The sequence below is a fragment of the Protopterus annectens genome, chromosome 3.part1 (genome assembly GCF_019279795.1).
Source record: "Protopterus annectens isolate FY-2018-M chromosome 3.part1, PAN1.0, whole genome shotgun sequence".
In the NCBI taxonomy this organism is placed as follows: domain Eukaryota; kingdom Metazoa; phylum Chordata; order Ceratodontiformes; family Protopteridae; genus Protopterus; species Protopterus annectens.
Window position 1 is genome coordinate 1671667864 of NC_056732.1, and position 20734 is coordinate 1671688597.

Here is a 20734-nt window from a genome sequence, read left to right on the forward strand (position 1 = left end):
GCTCTGCTTTTCTGGAGATAGGAAGGCCATTTGGGATGCTGTGTCCAGCAGTCCTCCCAAGAAAATGATCTTCCTGGAGGGTGTTTGCTTTGCTTTCCTCTTGTTGATGGTGTACCCTAAGGATGTTAGGAGGGTTTTGACAAAGATGAGGTCCTTGAGGAGCTTTTCTTTGCAATCTGCCTGAATGAGGCAGTCATCCAGATAAGGGTAAATCTGTATAGTTTTCTGTCTGCAAAAGGCTATGGCCGGGGCTAAGCATTTGCTGAATACCCTGGGAGAAGTAGATAAGCCAAAGAGTAGCGCAGAGAACTGAAACTGTGAACCTGCTCTGAAGTGAAGGAATTTCATGCAGGATTCTCTTATGGGGATGTGGAGGTAGGCATCTTTTGGATCTAGGGTAACTAACCAGGCATTTTTTTGTCAGCATAGGCAGCAGCTGCTGCAAAGTCAGCATTTTGAATTTGTGGAGCACCAGAGAGGTATTCAGAATGGATAGATCCAGGATGGGGTACCAAATGCCTTCTTTTTGGGAACAAGGAATAGTCGGGAATAAAAGCTTTTGCCTGTTTGATCTGAGGGGACAGGTTCTACTGCCCCTTGGGATATGAGAGTTTAGACTTGTTTCAGTCCCTCTGCCCACTGATTTGGAAGCAAGTCTGGGTACCCTCTTGGAATTGGGAGTTTGTTGAAGGAGAATTTGTATCCCTGAAAAATTATCTTTAAGACCCATTAGTCCTTTGTTACAGAAAGCCAATTTTCTTTGCAGAGGGATAGCCATCCTCCTAGTTTTGGTGAGTGAAAAAGAGGGCGGAGAGGGAGTCATTGAGAAGTTTTACCATAGAGGGATGGCTTAGAACTCCCTGCCTTTGGAGCAGAAGTGGTCCACTGTTTGGTTTTCTGCTGTCCCTGGGATAGAAGTCTGGGTGGTCTGTCTCTGTGGGGCATACCTTGCCCCTGTCTGCTAGGTGCAGGAAAGGACCAGTGCTTTGAGGGAAAATTCCTGCTGAACCTAGGAGGTTGTACCTGAAATAAATCTTTTACTGCTTGATAGATTTTGCTTGGTCTTCCATCTTTTTAAGCACCTCTTCTGCTTTTACACCAAACGAGTGGTCCTTATCCAAGGGTGCATCAAGTAATTTAGATCTGACATGATCAGGGAGATGTTCCTTCAAACATGCATATCTCCTAATGACAGATCCTGATACTGCTGCCCTGCTTGAGGCTTCTAGCGTCATATCCACAGTCTAATGAGTGTTTGGCTACTTGACAAGCAGAGTGCTGTAAATTTGCTAACCCTTTCTAACTGGCACAGTCAAGAAAGGTTGAAATCTTTTGTTTTAATAGTTCCAAAGTGTGTTGTTGATATTTTAACTTCTGGAACTAACAGTTGAGTGCTCCGATAGCTAAGGTTGCAGAGGTGTATACTTTTTTATCCCATCTGTCCAGAGCTTTGGAGTCCTTGTCAGAAGGAATAGGATTCTTGACAGAACTAGCCTTAAGTCTTTTTGGTCCCTGTGTGTAATGACCTCTGGGTCTGCAGCAGGATTTCTGTACAAGTATTTGTGAGAATCCAGTACTCTAATACCGGTCAGGTTTTCTGGGAGCAGGTGGGAGGGTGTCAGGAGTTAAGCTGGATTTATGGAAGACATCATCCGCCACCTCTAAGATAGGGGGGATGCCCAAGGGTCTGTGCTGGGGCAGGTCTAGAAACTCTTAGTCTTTTCTTAGACTGAGGGAAGTCCTGGGATTCCCAGTGGAAATGTTCCCTGACAGCATGAAGGGTTTCGCCAAAGGAAAGATCTTCTGGTGGGGAGGAAGAAGGAATGGATTCCTCTGCATTTGAATCCCCATAAGCAGTCAGAGGTTATTTCTCTCAAAAATCTGAGTAATCAGACTCCTCAGAATCCTGTTCTGTTAGCATTTTAGGAGAAACGTCTCTTTTCCTTTTAGAAACTGTGGACAGACTATCCCTGATAAGGGTGATAAGATCCTCAGCCATTTTAAGCATTTGAACTTGGGGTTGTGGAGCAGGAGTAAAATAGTGGCTAGAGGTAGTTTTCATACAAGTGGCCTTACTTCTAGGCCTAAGAGTATCCATCGGTCTGAGAGAAATGGTAGTCAGATGAAAAGACATGTGTTTTTGTCTAGATTCGGTAGTGAGAAAAATCTCCTCGGAAGCCGGTGCCTACGTCGCGGGTCTGGAACCAACCAAGGCAGAGACAACCAAAGGCTCGGAAGATGAAGAAGATTTCTGCGGCATACCGGTTTCCGAAAGGGTCTCAGTAGAGGCCTGTTAAGGTATTGAATCGGGCATCAGGGGCTGCGAACACGCCTCACTGAATTCCAGAGAACTCATGACCCGCTTAGCGGTAGAGTCGTCAGAAGGCTTAGCCTTGTGTGGTTTGTCTCCATCTTTATCCTTACTTTTTTTGGAATGTCTACAGATTGTTGGCTGATGGATGCCATTTCGGCTACAATAAGAGCTCTACGACAAATGGTTCTCGTGTTAAAGAGGGCACAGAACCAGCAATCGGGGACGTTGTGGTCTGGGCCTAAACAAGTGACACGGTATGAATGGAAGTCACGGTGTGGGATTTGCTTTCCACAGGCAAGACAATTATTAACTTTTTTTAGATATCAGTTAGTGCAAGAAAAAAGGATCCCCAATGGGGTACTTAACTTTAGATGTTTTCAGCTGTAATTCAAACTCTGGTAGCGACCGACCGGCACACTTGGGAACTGCTTCTGCTACGGGGTCCACGGCAAGAAAGAATGATGTAATGGTGTCTGCTGCCTTCCTTTATAGCACTGATGACCTGACGTCAGTCAGCAAGTGACAGCAGCCGATGCAGAAAAACATAGACTCTGGGATTCAGGCCGGCCGAGGGCTACCACAGCAGGGATAACCCACAAGTGATGACTGCAACAGTGAAACACGAAGAACATTTGTCCACTAGAAGCTCTAACATCCTTGACCTGGGTCTTTAAGAACCTGATCCCTGCAAGAATCCCAGTAGCCATCTCCTCATCTCTGAATAAATCTGACCACAAGTTAGATTCCTTTTCTGTTAAATTCAGTTTTACCACCAGAACACCAAATCAACCCATTGAGGGATTTAACCTTAGCAAACCTATGTTAGCTTGTCGAAGACCTAAACAAAATTCCTAACAACCCTCCACCAAAGCAGATCCAAATGGGAGGGCTGTCACATCCATATCCAATTTTTTACCAGCATCTAAACAACTGCACAGAAAAGTCTGTACTCATCTGCCCTAAATATAATGGCAATTTCAGGAATAAATCTCGTCAATGGTATTCTCAAATTAAAGTGCATAACAAAAGTAGTAAAACAAGGAAAAGTTAGAGAAAATCCCCTTCCCCCTACCTCAGGACCATACTGAAAAATGCCAGCAAGGAACTTAAGTGCACTATTAGAAAATATAAAGCAAAGTATGATTTTAAGGTAATTACAGATACAAAGGAAATTACAAAGCTTTCTAGTCATGAAAATAATGTTCAACAATACACTGAACTCATCCATATCACACATTCCAATCCCATGCATAATGCCAATATATTAATATACAATTTTAGTGCTAATTCTAGTTCATCAACCCACAACTTTGTACCCACTATCCCTAAAAATGTAGTTTCTCATGAATTCACCCTGGATGAAGTCTTAGAATCCCTATCAGAGGCTAAAAATAATGTACCTATAGCAGATAACGTAGCAATCACTGCCAAGCATGCACTATCTGAGCATCTACTTAAACTTTTCATCCTTAGCCTATCCACAGGGTTTGACCCTCGTGCCTACAGAACACCCACAGTGACTCCTCTTAATAAGGGTGGCCCCTCTACAGACCCAGGTAATTATAAGACCTATCAACCACACCAGCTTCATTATGCAAAGTTAAGGAAAATATACCAGAACTCATTTATGCAGAAAGTCAGCTAAAAACTGATCTAGACCCCATTCAGTCTGATTTGTGAAAGTGAAGTCCTGACTCTTAAACTTGGAAAACTTTGGCCAGAGAGGTTGTGGATAGTGGTCACTCTGTGAACACTGCCTATCTTTACTTGGTCAATGCTTCTGACACTCATGCCATTATTACTGAAAAGTTAAATTTAGTGTGAACTCCAACATTGTCTGCCAGATTGCAGACTGGCTTTCTAACAGATCCCACATAGTGAAAATTGCTGTTACTCCATTTAAATGTAAAATTGTACTTAGAGGAGTAATACAGGGATGAGTGCTAGACCCACTCCTGTTTGACATTTATTCTGCTGACAGCCAGGTCAATAGCCCTAAAGTGTGGCTGGCCACATTTGATAACTGCAAGCTGAACACTGTTGCCCACTGACAGTAAACATCTCCAAAAAGGGACAGAGGATACACATACATGGTGTACTAAAAAAAAAAAAGTGCAGCATATTAGCATTCAGCAAAACATCTGCTCCCCCATAGCTTCTAACTGGTACTCTCAAACAGATATGATCATAAGAGACCTGGCTGCTTATGTGGTCAACTCTCTCTCATTCGATCATGTCTCCAACCACATTGAGGAATTTTTTCTATCTGAATTAGTTAATTTCAAAAAGACTATATTCAGGAACCAAAGTCATCTTACCACTGTACTCTTCCCTTACCAAGCTCACCACTGAATATACTACTCCCCCTTTGGTATATACACATCCAAGCATAACACTCCACTGGAAAGGCCTCAATAATTTTTCCCCTGACAGATTAAAGGACTTGAATCTTTCAACTATCCCTATGGATTAGCACAGCTCTCCTCATACTCAGCAGCCTACCAGATGCTCTAAGGTGACCTGTGATCTGCTTTTTAAGCCAAGAAAACTTTCCTCACAAAACCAGTGGCTCTACAAATACCCATATGAGGGACCTAACGTAACACCAATAAACAAGACTCGCTAAAGAAAAAGGATCGAAACTCAATGTGTGCTCAGCCTATGGAATAAGTTACTACTACAGGCAAGCAAAGAATTACTTTTCCTTTAAAGCTAGTCTTGAAGAGTCGATGGGTTACCATACACAGCTCTGCTTGATTTGGGAGGCGAGCACTATTAAGTACTCAAAGGAGGGAAAGAACTTAAGTGTCTGTTTGAAGGTGAATGTGGCTAGGCCTTTTTGGTCCCTGTTATTGCTTGCCTAACATCGTTTAAGGTTCCTATGTTGACTTTGTATATCTCAGCAGACCAACAGCTCAGCTAACCTGAGAATCAGGCACCTGAACCTTCATCAGCAGAAAAACAGAGTATGACAGAGAGACAGATTCACCACTCAGGGCTTTCCCCCTCTCAGATTAAACCTCCTCTGCAGGTTATAACAATGTGATTTTGTATTTTTCGTCACACTGTCTACCCATCCAATAATCATGATTAGCTAACAGGCCTCTTCTTCTTTGAGAAAGGAGGCACCTTCTGAGGATGGGAACTGGCAAGGCTTGCATGCTGCATGGTCATTAGATTAAAAAAGCCTTGAAACTCCTACGAATCATCTTGTGTGTTCATGACAGGTCTCCTCTGTGACTTGAACATTGCAGAATGCTGTTATTTCTAACCTGGCATGTGTTATGTACTGCAGTTATGTATTCCTAACCTGGCATGCATTATGTACTGTTGTTACTTACTCCTAATCGCATAGGTACTGCCTCTTGCCCAAGCTGTAGCTGAAAGGGGTCATCCACACTAGTCTCACTCACAACAAATGAACAAATAAGCATTTAAATGCTGGCCTACAAATTTCAAAAATTACAAGCAAAAAAGTTTGCTTCACTGCATGCCTCTCTGCCTGACAAACTATAAAACATGTGGGGAAAAAAGTGCATACAAACCGTGTGCATTAAAATCTATCATAAAATTGTCCGATTCAGCTTCTTGTTTTTTGGTTCCCAGAAAGATGAGGCTCTTACATACAGCAGGTAATGCACCAGTATAGTAAACAGGGGCTACAAACTCCAAAAGGTACGGCCACAACACCTGCAAGAACGAAAAGCAAGACTTACTATTCGATTGTTCAATGGCTGCTGACAAGCTTACTGATAGTCATACATATGTTCTGCTTTACTAGCTCCCTTGATGAAAATCAGTAAATCACTTTACTCGTACAGCAGTGCTATCAAACCCATTACATTAGCACATTATATTTAAACTTATGCTGTATAATATTTGCAATCAAACTGCCAGTACATGTGATTTTAAAGCATTTTGTTACTTATTACCATCAACTGGTGCAATACAACAGGTTGCATAACTCGCATGCTTTCCCAGTAAGAATGAAAATAACAGAAATTAGAAAAAAAAAAAACAACATGATCTGGAAGCTGAAACATTTTTCTAGAATGCTGCATGTTAAATCCAGTACCACAACTAGCTTGATGGTGCAGCAGGACATCTTTAGTCTACGATTCAGCACACGGGATTTGGGTACTGGCACAGATGCAGGGGTGCACAGAATAAACAATGACAATTATTCTGTTTTTCTTGGACAAAGGAGATCGGCCTGGCTACCATGTCTGCATCAACTGAAAATTAATTTTATGAATTCCCTCTACCAAACATCTACCCCCTTTCATATTCTTGTCATCCTCCAATATGTTTCTCCCTCTCTTCTTACCCTTTCTTCTTCTCCTAAATAACCTCACTTCCTATCACATTCAGCTAAACCTACTCCCCTTTCTCCCACCTCCTCTCATAACTGACACCAACAGCCACTACACTTCTCCCAGTTCTCCCTCACTCTTCTGTACTGAACTCAATCTCCCCAAAATCAAACTGTCTACAAAATTCCCCTCATTCCACAGAATTAAACAGAAATTTCATTCACCCTACCCCTATACATCACTTATCTTCCTCCTACTAAACATCCTTCAACTCTCGGTTGGCATTCACCCAAACCCTGGCCCACACTCTAATTTATCAAGTCCTACCTATTCCTCACAAACACTTCAACAGGTACCTAAACCTAGTCTCAAACATCTCTCTTTCTATTCAATCAGCATCCACGGCATTCTTAACAAGATAACTGAATTCCATACTTGGATAGCCCAGTACTCCCGCAACATAGTTAGTCTCTCTGAAACATATCTCAAACCACATAATGCAGACAACGAATTTCTCTTTCTGGTTGCAACATTCTACGCAAGGACAGACCGCAAAAAAGGTGGAGGCATTGTCATTATGTACTCGCCTCCTATCCATGTCTCCCACAATTAACCCTTCCCCTTCCTCTCACCCAGCTGAACTCAGAGCCAACTGCAAACTCAACAATCATAAAACTCTAACCACATTCGCCATCTATACACCCCATGGAGAGAACATACCCCTATTAGAACAATTCCTACAGTGGATGTCTGACAATATACATAATGAACCAATACTACTAGGTGGTGTTAACATCAATTGGCTCAGCCTCATCTCTAACTTTCTCATCATCTGCATAAACCTATATGGATACAATCAACTCTTCACCCACTTTTCTTCATAAACCCACAAATACCTGCTCTATCTTGTATTGGATACTTGCCTCTAAGCCTGACCTCTATCACTACCCTGAATCTCTACCAGACTCGATCAGTGACCACTCCCCTATAAGTGTCCAAAGATCCCCCCCACCTCTCTAGACCTCATAAATTTAAAGAGTGCCGAATGCTAACCAACTTCAACCCAGATACATTCCGTAATTCTCTCTCTGCTATTGACTGGTCTCTCTCTCCTCCCTACCTCTAGATGAAGCTTTCAATTCAACTCCATCTTCCTAAACATTCTGAACTCTTTTGCCCCTCCCAGAACTGTCAGTCAAATCATGGTGTTCCCCTTGGCTCTCCAATTCTAGTCGGTCTCTTATCCATAACAGAGATTGTGCCTGGAAACTCTAGACTAATACCAAATCTCCCACACACTACCAAAACATAGGGAACTCAAAAATGTAACCAAAAAACACAAACTCTGACAAAAAGAACTACCACCTCTCACCCCAAGATACTGAACCCAGGAGCCCCAAAACATTTTGGAATACTGTCAACAAAATTCCCCACCCAGGAAATCCTTCAACTCCCAACCCCTGCCTCAATAACACACCCATTGAAACTGCTTCAATTTTCAATTCATACTTCATAGAATCCATTAGCAAACTGTCCACCCAACAAGCCCCACCCCCTACCACCCCCCAACTACATAACAGTCCTCTCTCATTAAAACTCATTCCAACCAGCTAGATCGGAAAAACTTCTTATCAGACTTAAACCAGGCTCCCCTTCAGTTGAAAACTTGCCGCCTCTCTTCCTAAAAGCTGCTGCTGACTCCATAGCATATCCTGTCTCCATCCTCAAACCTCTCAATTAGTGAATCCACTGTTCCTGCCCTCTGGAAAAAGTTCCACACTACACCAAATCCACAAAGGTGGAAATTCTGTTGAGCTCTTAACTATACACCTATTGCCATACTCTTTCCCCTCTCCAAAATTCTTGAGCACTTTGTTTATAAACAAATCTCAGCTTATCTTGCTTGTGAAAATCTAATTACCCCTACTCAACATGGCTTCTGTCTCCACATCATCACTACTGCACTTATTTCCTTTACTAACTCAATCTCCCTAGCTAGAGACAATGATAAAGTGGCCTGCATCTTTTTATATCTCTCCAAAGCCTTTGACACTCCCCCATCTTTCTCTCCAAACTCTCTCAACTCAACCTCTCCTCAGCAACTATCTCCTGGTTCAAAAGCTACCTCACAAAATTTAAGCTTGTTTTCTGCCTTTCCTGTTAAGTGGTATAGACTATTTGTAGGCTTCTGAGCCCCCAAGCCCTTCTGTGTTGGAGGGAAGCCTTCTAGCTTAGTTTTATTTTCTTATAACTAGCCAGTTTTCTAGTTTCAGCACTCAAATGTGTTTCTTTGATCTCAGCACTTGTTCAGAAAAAAAAATTTCATCTGCTTTTACTGTACTTGTGTTTCTACCTACTTTATTTTACTTTTGCATCATCTTAAAAGTACTCAATTGTATTTATTACTGCTTGGTGTAACTCATTCTAAGCCTTTTGTTTTAAACACTTGGGCTTCGGACCAGTTGTTTTGCACTGAGAGGGTTTGTGGTCTTCACTGTAGTGGCAGAACAGGTAGCTTACATCCTTCTAGGTTGGGAACTGCTGATTGAGGGCTCAGTGTCTGTTATTCTAAAAGTGTATTAATTCTGGTTTAAGCACTTGGGCTTTCAGGCCAGTTATTTTACATTAAGAGGGTTCGTGGTCTGCACTCTTGTGGGAGGAGAGGCTGGACTCTGCCCTTCTCAGCTGGGAATTTCTGGTTAAAGGCTTATAGTGCATGCATATCTGAAATGCTTTTTACTGAAGTTGGTGCGCCTTGTTTGCTGTGGCATAGACTAGATTTGGGCCTGCTGGATTTAGCTTTGTTTGTGTACCTTGAGCACTAATCCAGGCATTCTCTAAAGTATTCAACTGTATTTATTACTGCTTGGTAGTAACTTGATTAAAGTGTAGCTATCATTCTAAGTCTTTTGGATTAAGCACTTGGGCTTCAGACCAGTTGTTTTACATTAGGAAGGTTTGTGGCATGCACTGTGGTGGCAGGACAGGTAGCTTTCATCCTTCTAAGTTGAGAACTGCTGATTGAGAACCCAGTGTCTGTTATTCTTAAAGTGTATTAGTTCTGGTTTAAGCACTTGGGCTTCAGGCCAGTTATTTTACATTAAGAAGGTTCGTGGTCTGCACTCTTGTGGGAGAAGAGGCTGGACTCTGCCCTTCTGAGCTGGGAATTTCTGGTTAAAGGTTTATAGTGCCTGAATATTTGAACTGTATCTTACTGAAATTGGTACACCTTGTTTGCTGTAGCATAGACTAGATCCAGGCCTGCTGAATCTAGCTTTGTTTATATGCTTGTTGTATGTTTGCTTGTTATTTTCCTGGAATGCTAATTCCACCTAATACACGGCTTCTCAGCGCTTCTGTGGATCACTAGTGATATCTGCATTGCTTACTGTACTTATTTCCTTGTTTCACTTGAAAGAAAGTTACTGTTTGTCGTTTTTGCATTTAAGTTACCTGTAACACATTGCACTTAAGTTACCTGGCACTTGCTCACTAAAGCAATTATATAAGTCAGCACTAAAAATTAGAAGCACTACACCCTCACTCCCCACTGGCCCTTGTTTTCAATTATAAAGGAATTCCCAATATTATTCCAGCATGTCCAAAGGTCAGTTGTCAATCTCCTTTCCGGTCCAGCTGGTGAATCTGGGAATCTTGAGGCAATGTTACAACTGCCTCATGTACACAGAAAACCCTCTCCTCCTCCCAACAAATTCCAACACATGTGAGAGATGCAACAATATAGCCAAACTGGAGGCTAAGCGCTCTCAACTCAGTACTGGCAAAACCAGTCAGGAGGAGAAGAAAACCACACTCACTACAATTCCAGTCTCACATAGACCTACCACGACAGCAAACCAAACACATAATCACACAAAAACATACTTGGAGGCTCTAAATAAAGATCTGCCTAAGCAGCAGAGACCTCCAAAGCAGACACCCAAGCAACCGCTACCCCAAAACAAAACACGTGCAACACATATCTCACAAAGCCAGTGTGCCGAACAGTCACAGCCCTTAAGACTAAACAGCACACCTGATACACTTGTTAACAGGTGACTATCGTCAGGCACACTGACGTCCCGCTCACCAGGCTGAACAAGGAGAGGGTCACGGTGAGCAGCCTGTCGGGCGCTAGGATCCGCCACATAACACAAGCACTCAGGTCACTCCAAGGCAAGTACAAATATGACTCCGTCATTGTCCATGCTGGTGTGAATGACCTGGGACGTACCTCCCTGGACTACATGAAGAGAGACATAGAGGAGCTCTCTGAGCATGTAGCCCAGGCCGGTATGACCCTGAACTTGAGTAGCATCTTACCCTCACCAAGAATGATGCCACAATATGAAGACAAGATGATCAATTTCAACAATTGGCTTAAGTACTGGTGTTATTCAAAGGGGATCCAATGCCTGTCGGCTTGGGATGATATGCTCGACAAGCCACGATGCTTCGCTAAGGACGGCTTGCACCTGTCACCCCTGGGCTTTCGGATATTGGCAAAGGCTCTTGCTACCCCATAGTGCCTTTCTTAGGCAAGGCTCAAAAGACAAACCCACCTCCATAGGTATCACAAGGGATAAGAAACTAAGAGTAATGCTACTCAACGCCAGAAGTCTAAACCTCAAGATGCATGCACTCGAAACTCTCCTTGGCATGGAGAACATCGATATCTGTGCAGTAACAGAAACCTGGTTCAGGGCTCCCGAAAGCACCCCAGCACTACCAGGTTATACCTCATACCATGCTTTTCAGCCCCAAAACTTGGACCGAACCACAAAAGGAGGGGGAGTATCGATATTCCTCAAAGATACCCACACCTCCAGGTTGGTGGCAAAGCACGATGCATCAGAGACTATCCATGTGCAACTAACAGTGGGTAAAACTGCCTTTGAGTTTATAGCCTGCTACAGACCACCCTCCCAAACCCAGGAACCCCACTCAGCCTTCCTGAGAACACTGAAAAATATGAAGGTCTCTCCAAACACCATTATATTGGGTGACTTCAACTACCCAAACATAGACTGGGAGCATTACTCTAGCTCCAACACCCTAGCCCAAAGGTTCCTAGAATTTATAAACTCAAATGCTATGGAACAACTTGTTACCACTCCCACAAGAGGGGAAAACATACTGGACCTGATCATCACCAACATGGGGACTCTATGCTCCAGACCAGAAGTGTATCCCTCACTGGTAAGATCAGACCATAAACTAATCTCACTGGATTATTCACATCCCAACCCCACTCCCTGCCCAGAAAACCACAGTGAAAAACTTCTCTAAAGCAAATTTCACACTCCTCAAAACCAAAGTGGAATCCTTCAAAGCCCCCGGGCCTGTGGAAAATACAGCCCAGACCACAGAATCCTTTATAAACGCATTCTATGAACACCTTCAGGAATGCATGGATCATGCGATCCCAAATAAAACCAAGACCCAATCCACCAAAGGCAGACGTCCTGTATGGTGGACCCCAGCCATAAACAAACTATACAATAGAAGGATGAAGCTACTAAATGATAGAGCAAAATCCCAAAAAGGGAAGGCATCACTGATCAGTATTCGCAAAAAACTATGGGCACTCATAAAATTGTCTAAGGCCAGCTTCGAGAGAAAAATTGCACAGGACACTAAGGATAATCACAAGGCTTTCTTTAGTTATGTTAGGAACCTGGGTGGTAATTCCCAGATATGCTCAGAATTAGTCCAAAATGACAAAAAATACACCGAACCCACAGACATTCCCAACATCCTAGCTGACAGGTTCAGCACAAACTCCCCCCCCCCCACCAAAAGGGCAAATATCTATCCCAGCAGAGTGCTGCCCCCCTGACATCTCAGATGCTCAGGTAAGAGCCGCCCTCTCCAAAGCAAAAAACACAGCATCAATGGGACCAGACGGTGTCCTGGGCTGCGTCCTACATGAACTCCAAGAAGAGCTAAACCCAAACATAAAACTACTGTTCAATCTCAGCCTTACTACAGGATATGTGCCCAAAGAGTGGCATACAGCAACAGTGGTCCCTCAACGGATCCTGGAAACTATCGCCCCATAAGCCTGACTAGCTTGGTCTGCAAAGCTATGGAAAGGATCATCATGGACCTCATAAATAAAGATATTGGGGACCTACAGACACTGGATCCTACTCAGTTCGGCTTTGTTAAGGGCAGATCCTGCCTCTTAAACCTGGTTGATTTCTTTGAAACAGTCACCAAGGCCATTGACGAGGGGAAGGTGGTCCACACAGCCTACCTGGACCTCGCAAAAGCCTTCGATACAATACCCCACTCGGGCATTATAGATAAGCTCACCAGCTTAAATATAAACCCCTATGTCACTAGATGGATTGCAAACTGGCTCAAGGACAGAACCCACATGGTTAGAATTGCTGGAGCCATGTCAGACTCCAAACCAGTTACAAGTGGTGTCCCACAAGGCTCAGTCCTGGGACCTCTCTTGTTCGGTATATATTTCTCGGAGGTACAGGCCAACATGGAAGGACTGTGGCTGACCAAGTTCGCAGATGACTGCAAACTGGGCGCCATAATCGACTCTCCAGCCGACACAAGCATCCTCCAAAAGGGCCTCATAGAAACAGACAACTGGTGCCAGAGCCATGGCCTCAAGCTAAATGCCAAAAAGTGTATAATCATCCTCTTTGGCAAAAACAAAGTGCCCACAAATTACCACATAGGTGGTAATCCAAGTACAGAAGAAGTAATTAGGGACCTGGGGACCCAAGTTGATAGCAATCTCTCATTTGACAACCACGTGGCCAAAGTGGTTAGAAAAACATTTTATATAGCCCACCTAATCATGAAGGGATTCACATCTAGATCGGGGAGGTCATTGTGCCTCTTTACTCATCCCTCATCAGGCCCATAATTGAGTACAATGCCCCTTTTGGGATGTACCTTACCAGACACCTGCAGCAACTGGAAAGACCCCAAAAGTACCTCACCAAGAGGATCAAAGGGCTCAAACAGATCCATATGCTGCCCGGTTAAAGAAACTCCAGCTCTACTCAGTGGCATACCGCCTGTTAAGAGGCAATCTGTGCCTGACGTATAAAGCCATGTCCAACCCGGAATTAATGGACATGCTGCACCTCAGAAAATCCAAATCCCATCGAGCTACGCGCTCGAGAGACTTGAACCTCAGCACTGAAATAAATAGGACATGCTGGAGGGACAGATTCATAACCCAGAGGCTCCCTTCACTCTAGAATAAAATCCCAGTCCAGGTTAGGCAGAGTCCCTCATTGACTCTCTTCAAGAGGAATCTTGATGAGTGGATGGGAGATTGTAGGTTTACCCGGGGTATCACTTCTGTGTCACTGTTAGACAGAGGCACAGTATACTAACCTCGAAAAAGGGCATAGCAAAATAAATTTAAAATGGGTGGCGAAAGCCAAACACATTCTGGCTAGGCTTATAAATGCCCTAGGGCAGATAGCCTATTATGAACCTATGAACAAACAGACTGCAATCTGTAAAATGGCTCTTTGCTCTTTCTCCTTTTCTCCCCATCAAAATGGGTGTCCCTCAAGGCTCTATTTTAGGCCCCCTCTTTTCTAACATTTTTACTAACCAACTTCACACATCCTGTCCTCAGCCTTCCCTCATCCAGTATGCAGATGACTCTGCCATCATTTCTATCGCTGTTAGTCCCACTGACCTACTAATCCTGACACAAGCATCTTTCAATCTCACTGAAGCATGGCTTACTAACAACCAACTCACACTAAATCCTAAAAAGGCAAAACTTCTTCTCTTCCTTCCAAAATCCCTTTACCATCTTAAATCCTCATTCACCATCTCTTCCCTCAACACCATCATCACAGCTGAATCTCACACTAAACTGCTTGGAGTAATAGTGGACGATCAACTAAAATTTAACCTTCATGTAACTGCATCAAGAAAACCTACCAAAAGCTTGGTTTACTCTACAGAAACAAAAGGTTCCTCACACCCAACTACTGGATCTCACTAGTCCAAGCTTACCTTCTCCCCAACCTCTTTTACAGCTCCCAAATTTTAACCAACTTACAGTCCTCACTACTTTCCAAACCTAAAACTACCTATAACAAAAGTTGCTAGATTTGCAGCCAATCTGCCCTCAAGATCACACCACTGCCATGCTCTCATAGCCGGCCTTAGGCATAGGCCAACTAGGTGGCCGCCTAGGGCGCTACTGTAGCAGGGGCAGGTTTTCAGTATTTATTTGGTGTAGGTAGACCAGGATGGGGGCACCGTGTAGCCTTTTTGCCTAGGGCACCAGTTGACCTAAGGCCGCTCCTGCATGCTCTCCAGATACTCAGCTGGCTAGAATTTCCTAACTAACTCTTACTTACCCAACTTCTCAGTATCCATACTATTTTGAGCAAGACCTGCTCCTGCCCTAGCATTTCCTCACTTGTCTCCCTCTATACACCCCCCTTAATCCCTCAGAAGTTCTGACAAATGTCTCTTACAAATTCACAATCCTAAAAAATGTATTGGACAGAATCTCTTGCACAGAACAGGCTCCTCATGACCCTTAGAAACATTTCTTACATCCACGAATTCAAGAAAACTCTCAAAAGGTACCTTAATAGCAATAGATTTGCCTCTGTAATCATCCCACATGAACCCACCCCTTTCTCTATCACTTATCCTCTCTATTTCTCCCTTCCCTACTACTGTAACTTACTTAACTAATCTGTATTGTACAATTACCCTCTGAAGATAATCCAATGTGTTATGTAAATTCATTCAAATGTTTTACTGTATATTTCTTTGCTATGTTTTTCTTCAATATTATAATGCCTCTTACTATATTGTACTGTAGAGCTTTATCTACATTTACTTAAGTGTTTCATTGTAAATTTTTCACTGTATTTATCTTAAATTTTGTAAATTTTCTTGCTTACTTTTACTGTGGAGCTTTTCTCCCCGGGCCTTCACTGAAAAAGGAGTTTTGCTCAAATAGACTATCCCGGTTAACAAATGTCAAATAAATAAATAAAAGCAACCATCATGTATGTACTGAAACTGATTAGGAATACGTACAGCATGTTACTATTATGTAACATACATCACTTGCACAAGCAGACAGCGGATAAGAACATGCTTAGAGATTTACCCAAACTTTGCTCCAGTATTATCTTCTATGGTATGTGTTTTCATTAGGATCCACCCAGCAATCGCACTCCAGTGTATTTGTTTGAAGTGTTGATGCTGAGCATAAGGGGTTGGGAGGGTAGCCTAATGGTTAAGGTGTTTGCCTTACAAACACAAGGTGCAGGGTTTGAGTCTCACAAGGGATAACTGGCTAAGTTTAAAATGGCTCGCAAGGGCAGTTAGCTTAGTACTAATCTATGAACCTGTAAAAGTGAATACTGTTTCCTGCTCTGTCTGCTCCATTAACCCTTAAGTAGTTCTCAGAAATATCAATTCTTCAGTTAGCATACAGTGCTTAGTGTCTACGGTTTAGAGAGATATTTGCATGCTTTTCTTAGCCTCCAAACTACACTTTTTCTGACACATTTTACAAGGTACAGAGATGTTAGGCTGAAGGCCCTTCCAGAATGACATCACCGGTTAACATCAGGCAAGGCTCCAAAGCAGGGTCAGGACACCCAGTTATTTAGTCTCCAGAGGGCATTATAGTGAAGTCACAAAGAACTGCTTTAAGCAAGGACCTTCCCTATACTGTAACTCTTTATTGCGGTACTTCCTGGATTAGAGTAGGGAAATGTCACTGTTGTTGGTATCTCCTGCCTTTGAGTGCAGCTGCCCACTTTCACCTTACTGTACAAATATTGAGATTCTCAGGAATACTTTTCATACCAGGCTCCCTTCCTGCAGCCCATTTATTTTTCACTCTACCGCTGTTTATTTTTATTTATTTAACATTTGTTAACTGGGAAAGTCCGACTTGAAATGAAGCCACTTTTCAGTGGAGGCCCAGGGAGAAATGCTCCAGATGCATGTCTTTGTTCCCTCCTCACTCTCCTGTTTGTCTCTCAGTGGTAAGGTACAGTCACAGTTACTATTGACTTTTGGCTGCTGCCTGTTCCCTTGTCTGTTACATATATCTAATTTCTAACTCCCTGTCTTCTTTCCCCCATTTGGGCAGACCCAGTTCTATCTCCTTTAGCACCCTCATACTGTTGCTTGGATACGCGGCCTTTTTCTACCTTCTGCTAATGCAATCTTCCCTATTTTTCATGTTAATACTTCCAACTTTCAGTTTGATTACACACAGCTTCTTTCACTTCCCACCCACCCCTGATATCACTTACTTTATATTGGGCCTACTCCTCCCTACCCAAATTCCAACTACCACCAGACCCCCTAACTCCTCCCACCTGTAACAACCATCATCTCACGAATAACTCTCAGGGTCTCATCTCTCCCAACCACAGAAACTACCATCTGTCTCATCTGCTGTTCGTATAATTACATGCACCTAAATTTCATTAGTGTCCTTAGTTATACTCTGCTCCTTATACCTGTCACTGACTTCAAATCACTGATGCTCCTCCATTTCCTTTCTCATTATTAGACAATTAGAATTAACTAATAAGACAAATCTTCTCCACTTACTTCTCTTCATTAACTCCACACCTCTGCCTCCCTCCACTTTGTAAGACATACTACACTTCACTTTTTCCTCTTCTCTATAACCACAAAAAATTCAATATTTCTCCAAGCATATCTCTTTCCACTGCTACTACTATCCTATCTAGCAAGCTATCACTCTATTTTCAGCTCTATATACCTTTTCTACTGCAGTTTACTCGGCACACAATGAAACCAGAAGTAGTTTTACCAATATGTCTCTTCCTTTTTAATCTCTCACCTTGGCTTTATTTTAAGCACAAAATATTCACTACCACCACTCTACTCTAAAAATAAAACTCCTACAGGTTCTCTTTAAATCAGTACACTACCTCTCAAAAATCCCAGTGTGGTGATGTCTACCACAGCCTAGGTCCTGAAAACTTACTAATACAAATAGTAAAGAACCACCCCTACAAAACTGTGAATTAACTAACCATCTACCACCTCAAAATGTACCTCTTCCCAGCTGTACTGTCTTATCATTAAACAACCACCTATCCACACTAATAAAACTAGCACATCAAACCCCTCACCCCATCATTCTCCCACTGGTCTTCCAAAAACACTCAAAACTATCACTATCAATCCTAAATATCGCAGTAAAGCCCCAATATTCTTGCCATCACAGAAACTTAAAGATACTGAAGTACTTCCTCAGAGATACAGTATTATCAGAGCTGACAGGCCCCAGAAAAAAGCAGGATCATTTATAGCATAATTTATCCAAGTTCATATGATCTCTTTCCCTTTTCCCACAACATCCCAAAATACTATATCATTGCTACAGCTTACCAAAAGAAAAAAAAAAACAGCTGTTGTGTTGGTCTGCATCCCACCTGGAAATAATATAAACTTAGAAGAAATCTTCTCCTGGACAGCTAATTATATACCTTATGAAAAAATCATACTAGAAGATGAAAATATTGACATGCAAAACATTACATCAGACTTTCCTTCAGCTACTATAAACCTTTATGGTTACACACGTCAAAACACACACTAGATTTAGTAATACCAACAAAGATGCAATTCTAGACTGGATACTGGTCTCTGACACTAGTAAATTTACAACCTCTGGAACATATCCAAACTCACTAAACAACCACATTCCAGCTTATACCTAGAAAACACCATTTCAAGTCAACTTAACACAACCCGAAACCTTTCTAAATTTAATACAGACTCCAGCAATACATTCAAAGCCTTTAGTTTGTCTGTCCTAAAAACTCTTGCAGTCAACAAGGCAGTTAATACTTTTACTGCCTTATTTTTAAATACTTTAAACAACTACATCCCACTCTGCAAAGAGAGATTGAACATTAACCATGCACCATGGATCAATAGCCAGACAAACTACAATATCTAACACAGGCAAAGCCAACTGCACAATCGGAGTAAAAAAAACGAGCTAACCTAGATAAAAAACAATATTAGAGCCACATACAACTTCAACACAAAAATGACCCCAAAATTTCTGGCCATTAATTCCTAAACTGTTGCATCTGGGCTCAAACAAGGAACACAACCTTTCTCGTGATAGCTCTCCGCTAGAACTTTTAACTTTATTCAATACTTACTTCATAGAAAGCATTACCTCCACAACTAATAACTCTTCACCCCATCCGGTGCTTCTACCAGCCCCACAATAACACTCAGATCACAATAATTTAGCAAACAGGTTAGACAAAAAACAGTCTCCTTACACCACACACATTACCACTTCCCTTACTCACCCCAGTATCTGCACATGAACCTAATTCCCCCCTCTATGTCCACTGCTAGCAACTTCCACTTATGACCCAATTACACATCAATGATAAAAATACTTCTACTTAAGCTCAAACCTTGCTTCTCTGCAGCTGATAACCACCCATCTGAATACCTACAGACGGTAGCCGATGCATACCCAGTCTCTATAATTATCAACAGACCAACACCTGAATCTTAAGTTCCCTCACTATGGAAAAAATTCATTATTATCCCTCTTCATAAAGGTGGCATCTTAGCGGACGTCTTCAACTTTAGGTCTATTGCCTATCTTAAAAACAGACAACAAGCAGTCCTCTGGGACAACAACTTATCTACTTTACTTCCTATATCACAGGGAGTCCCACAAGGCTCAATTCTGGGGCTCCTCCTATTTTCTATTTTTATCAATAACCTGCAAACATCTATACCACAAACCACCTGTATTCAATACACCGACGACTCAACCCTAATCTGTGCTGCAGCAACTTCTGCTGAACTTCAGTCCAACAACCAGAAAGTATTTACCTTAGTGGAAAACCGGTTCTCTAAATGCTGTCTTCTCCTTAACCCTAAAAAAACAAAACTTCTACTGTTTATCCCTACCCAAAAGTCTCCTCCTATTTACTTCACACTTGCATCAAAAAATGGCACTGAAATTGTACCAGACCCATCTACTAAACTCTTAGGCTTAACTATTGACCATAACCTCAACTTTGACTCACACACAAACTCAACCATCAAATCAGTGAATAGAAAACTAGGATTTCTCCATAGGCTAAAACCTTTCCTTACACCTGTAACCAGGACTACTATGGCCCAAACTCACCTACTCTCCACACTTCTCTATGCCTCCTCAATTTTTACAAATCTATCTAAAAATAATCAAAACAAGCTGGCCATCGCTTACAATAACATTGCCAGGTTTGCCACTGGGACCACATTCCGTGCTCACCACTGTCAAAATCTACATAAACTAGGATGGTTGGAACTTCAAAACCAGCTTCTTTTCCAACAACTAACCATCACCCACAAAATCTTGCATCATCCTACAAATATTCCCATACTCTGTAACTTAATCAACCCCTATAAAAATTTAAGCACCCTTCACTCAGCCAATAAATTACTAGCTGCTACCCTAAAATCCAATAACAAATCAGGTGATTCTCTATTTACTAACACTATTGGAATCCATTGGAATAAACTTCCTAGTAATCTCACATCCCTTTCATCTACCGCTCTTTTCAAAAAGCATCTAAAAATCTTCCTTAACTCGCAATGGCTGTGTCCATGTACTAACGCTGGCTGAATCTACTTATATCATAACTAACCTTTTTTCTACATTTAAACACTGTTGTCAAAAATGTCCTTTTGTCTTCTTCCTTCTATTCTATATACCTAATTTGTATGTCATTCTCTCATGGCTCTCTTTTTGTTATGTAATGTAAATAAGCTAGACTCATATGATTTTTCATACCATGTATAACTAAATGTATTTTTTTAATATCCCTTTAGGTCTACATTTACACATGTATATTAAACTATATCTATCTGCTGTGGAGCTTTTCTCCCTGGGCCTCTACTGAAAATGGACATATATCCAGCTAGACTAGCCCGGTCAACAAATGTAAAAAATAAAAATTTTACCTCTCTCAAAAATTCTTGAAAGATGTATTCATAAGCTACCTCTATCTTCTGCAAGAATGGCTCAACATTCACACAACACAGTACAACTACTACCCTCTTA

General features: G+C 42.0%; 1 protein-coding gene across 2 annotated transcripts in view; it reads right to left on the minus strand.

Annotated features, from left to right (window-relative positions):
* The window catches only part of MROH1 (maestro heat like repeat family member 1), a 2449684-nt gene that overhangs the window by 1469955 nt on the left and 958995 nt on the right, over positions 1–20734 (minus strand). For both annotated transcript variants that reach the window (XM_044067698.1, XM_044067696.1), the window contains exon 14: positions 5860–6004. In XM_044067698.1, the coding sequence (XP_043923633.1) occupies positions 5860–6004 (145 nt within the window). The remainder of the gene's footprint in view (positions 1–5859; positions 6005–20734) is intronic.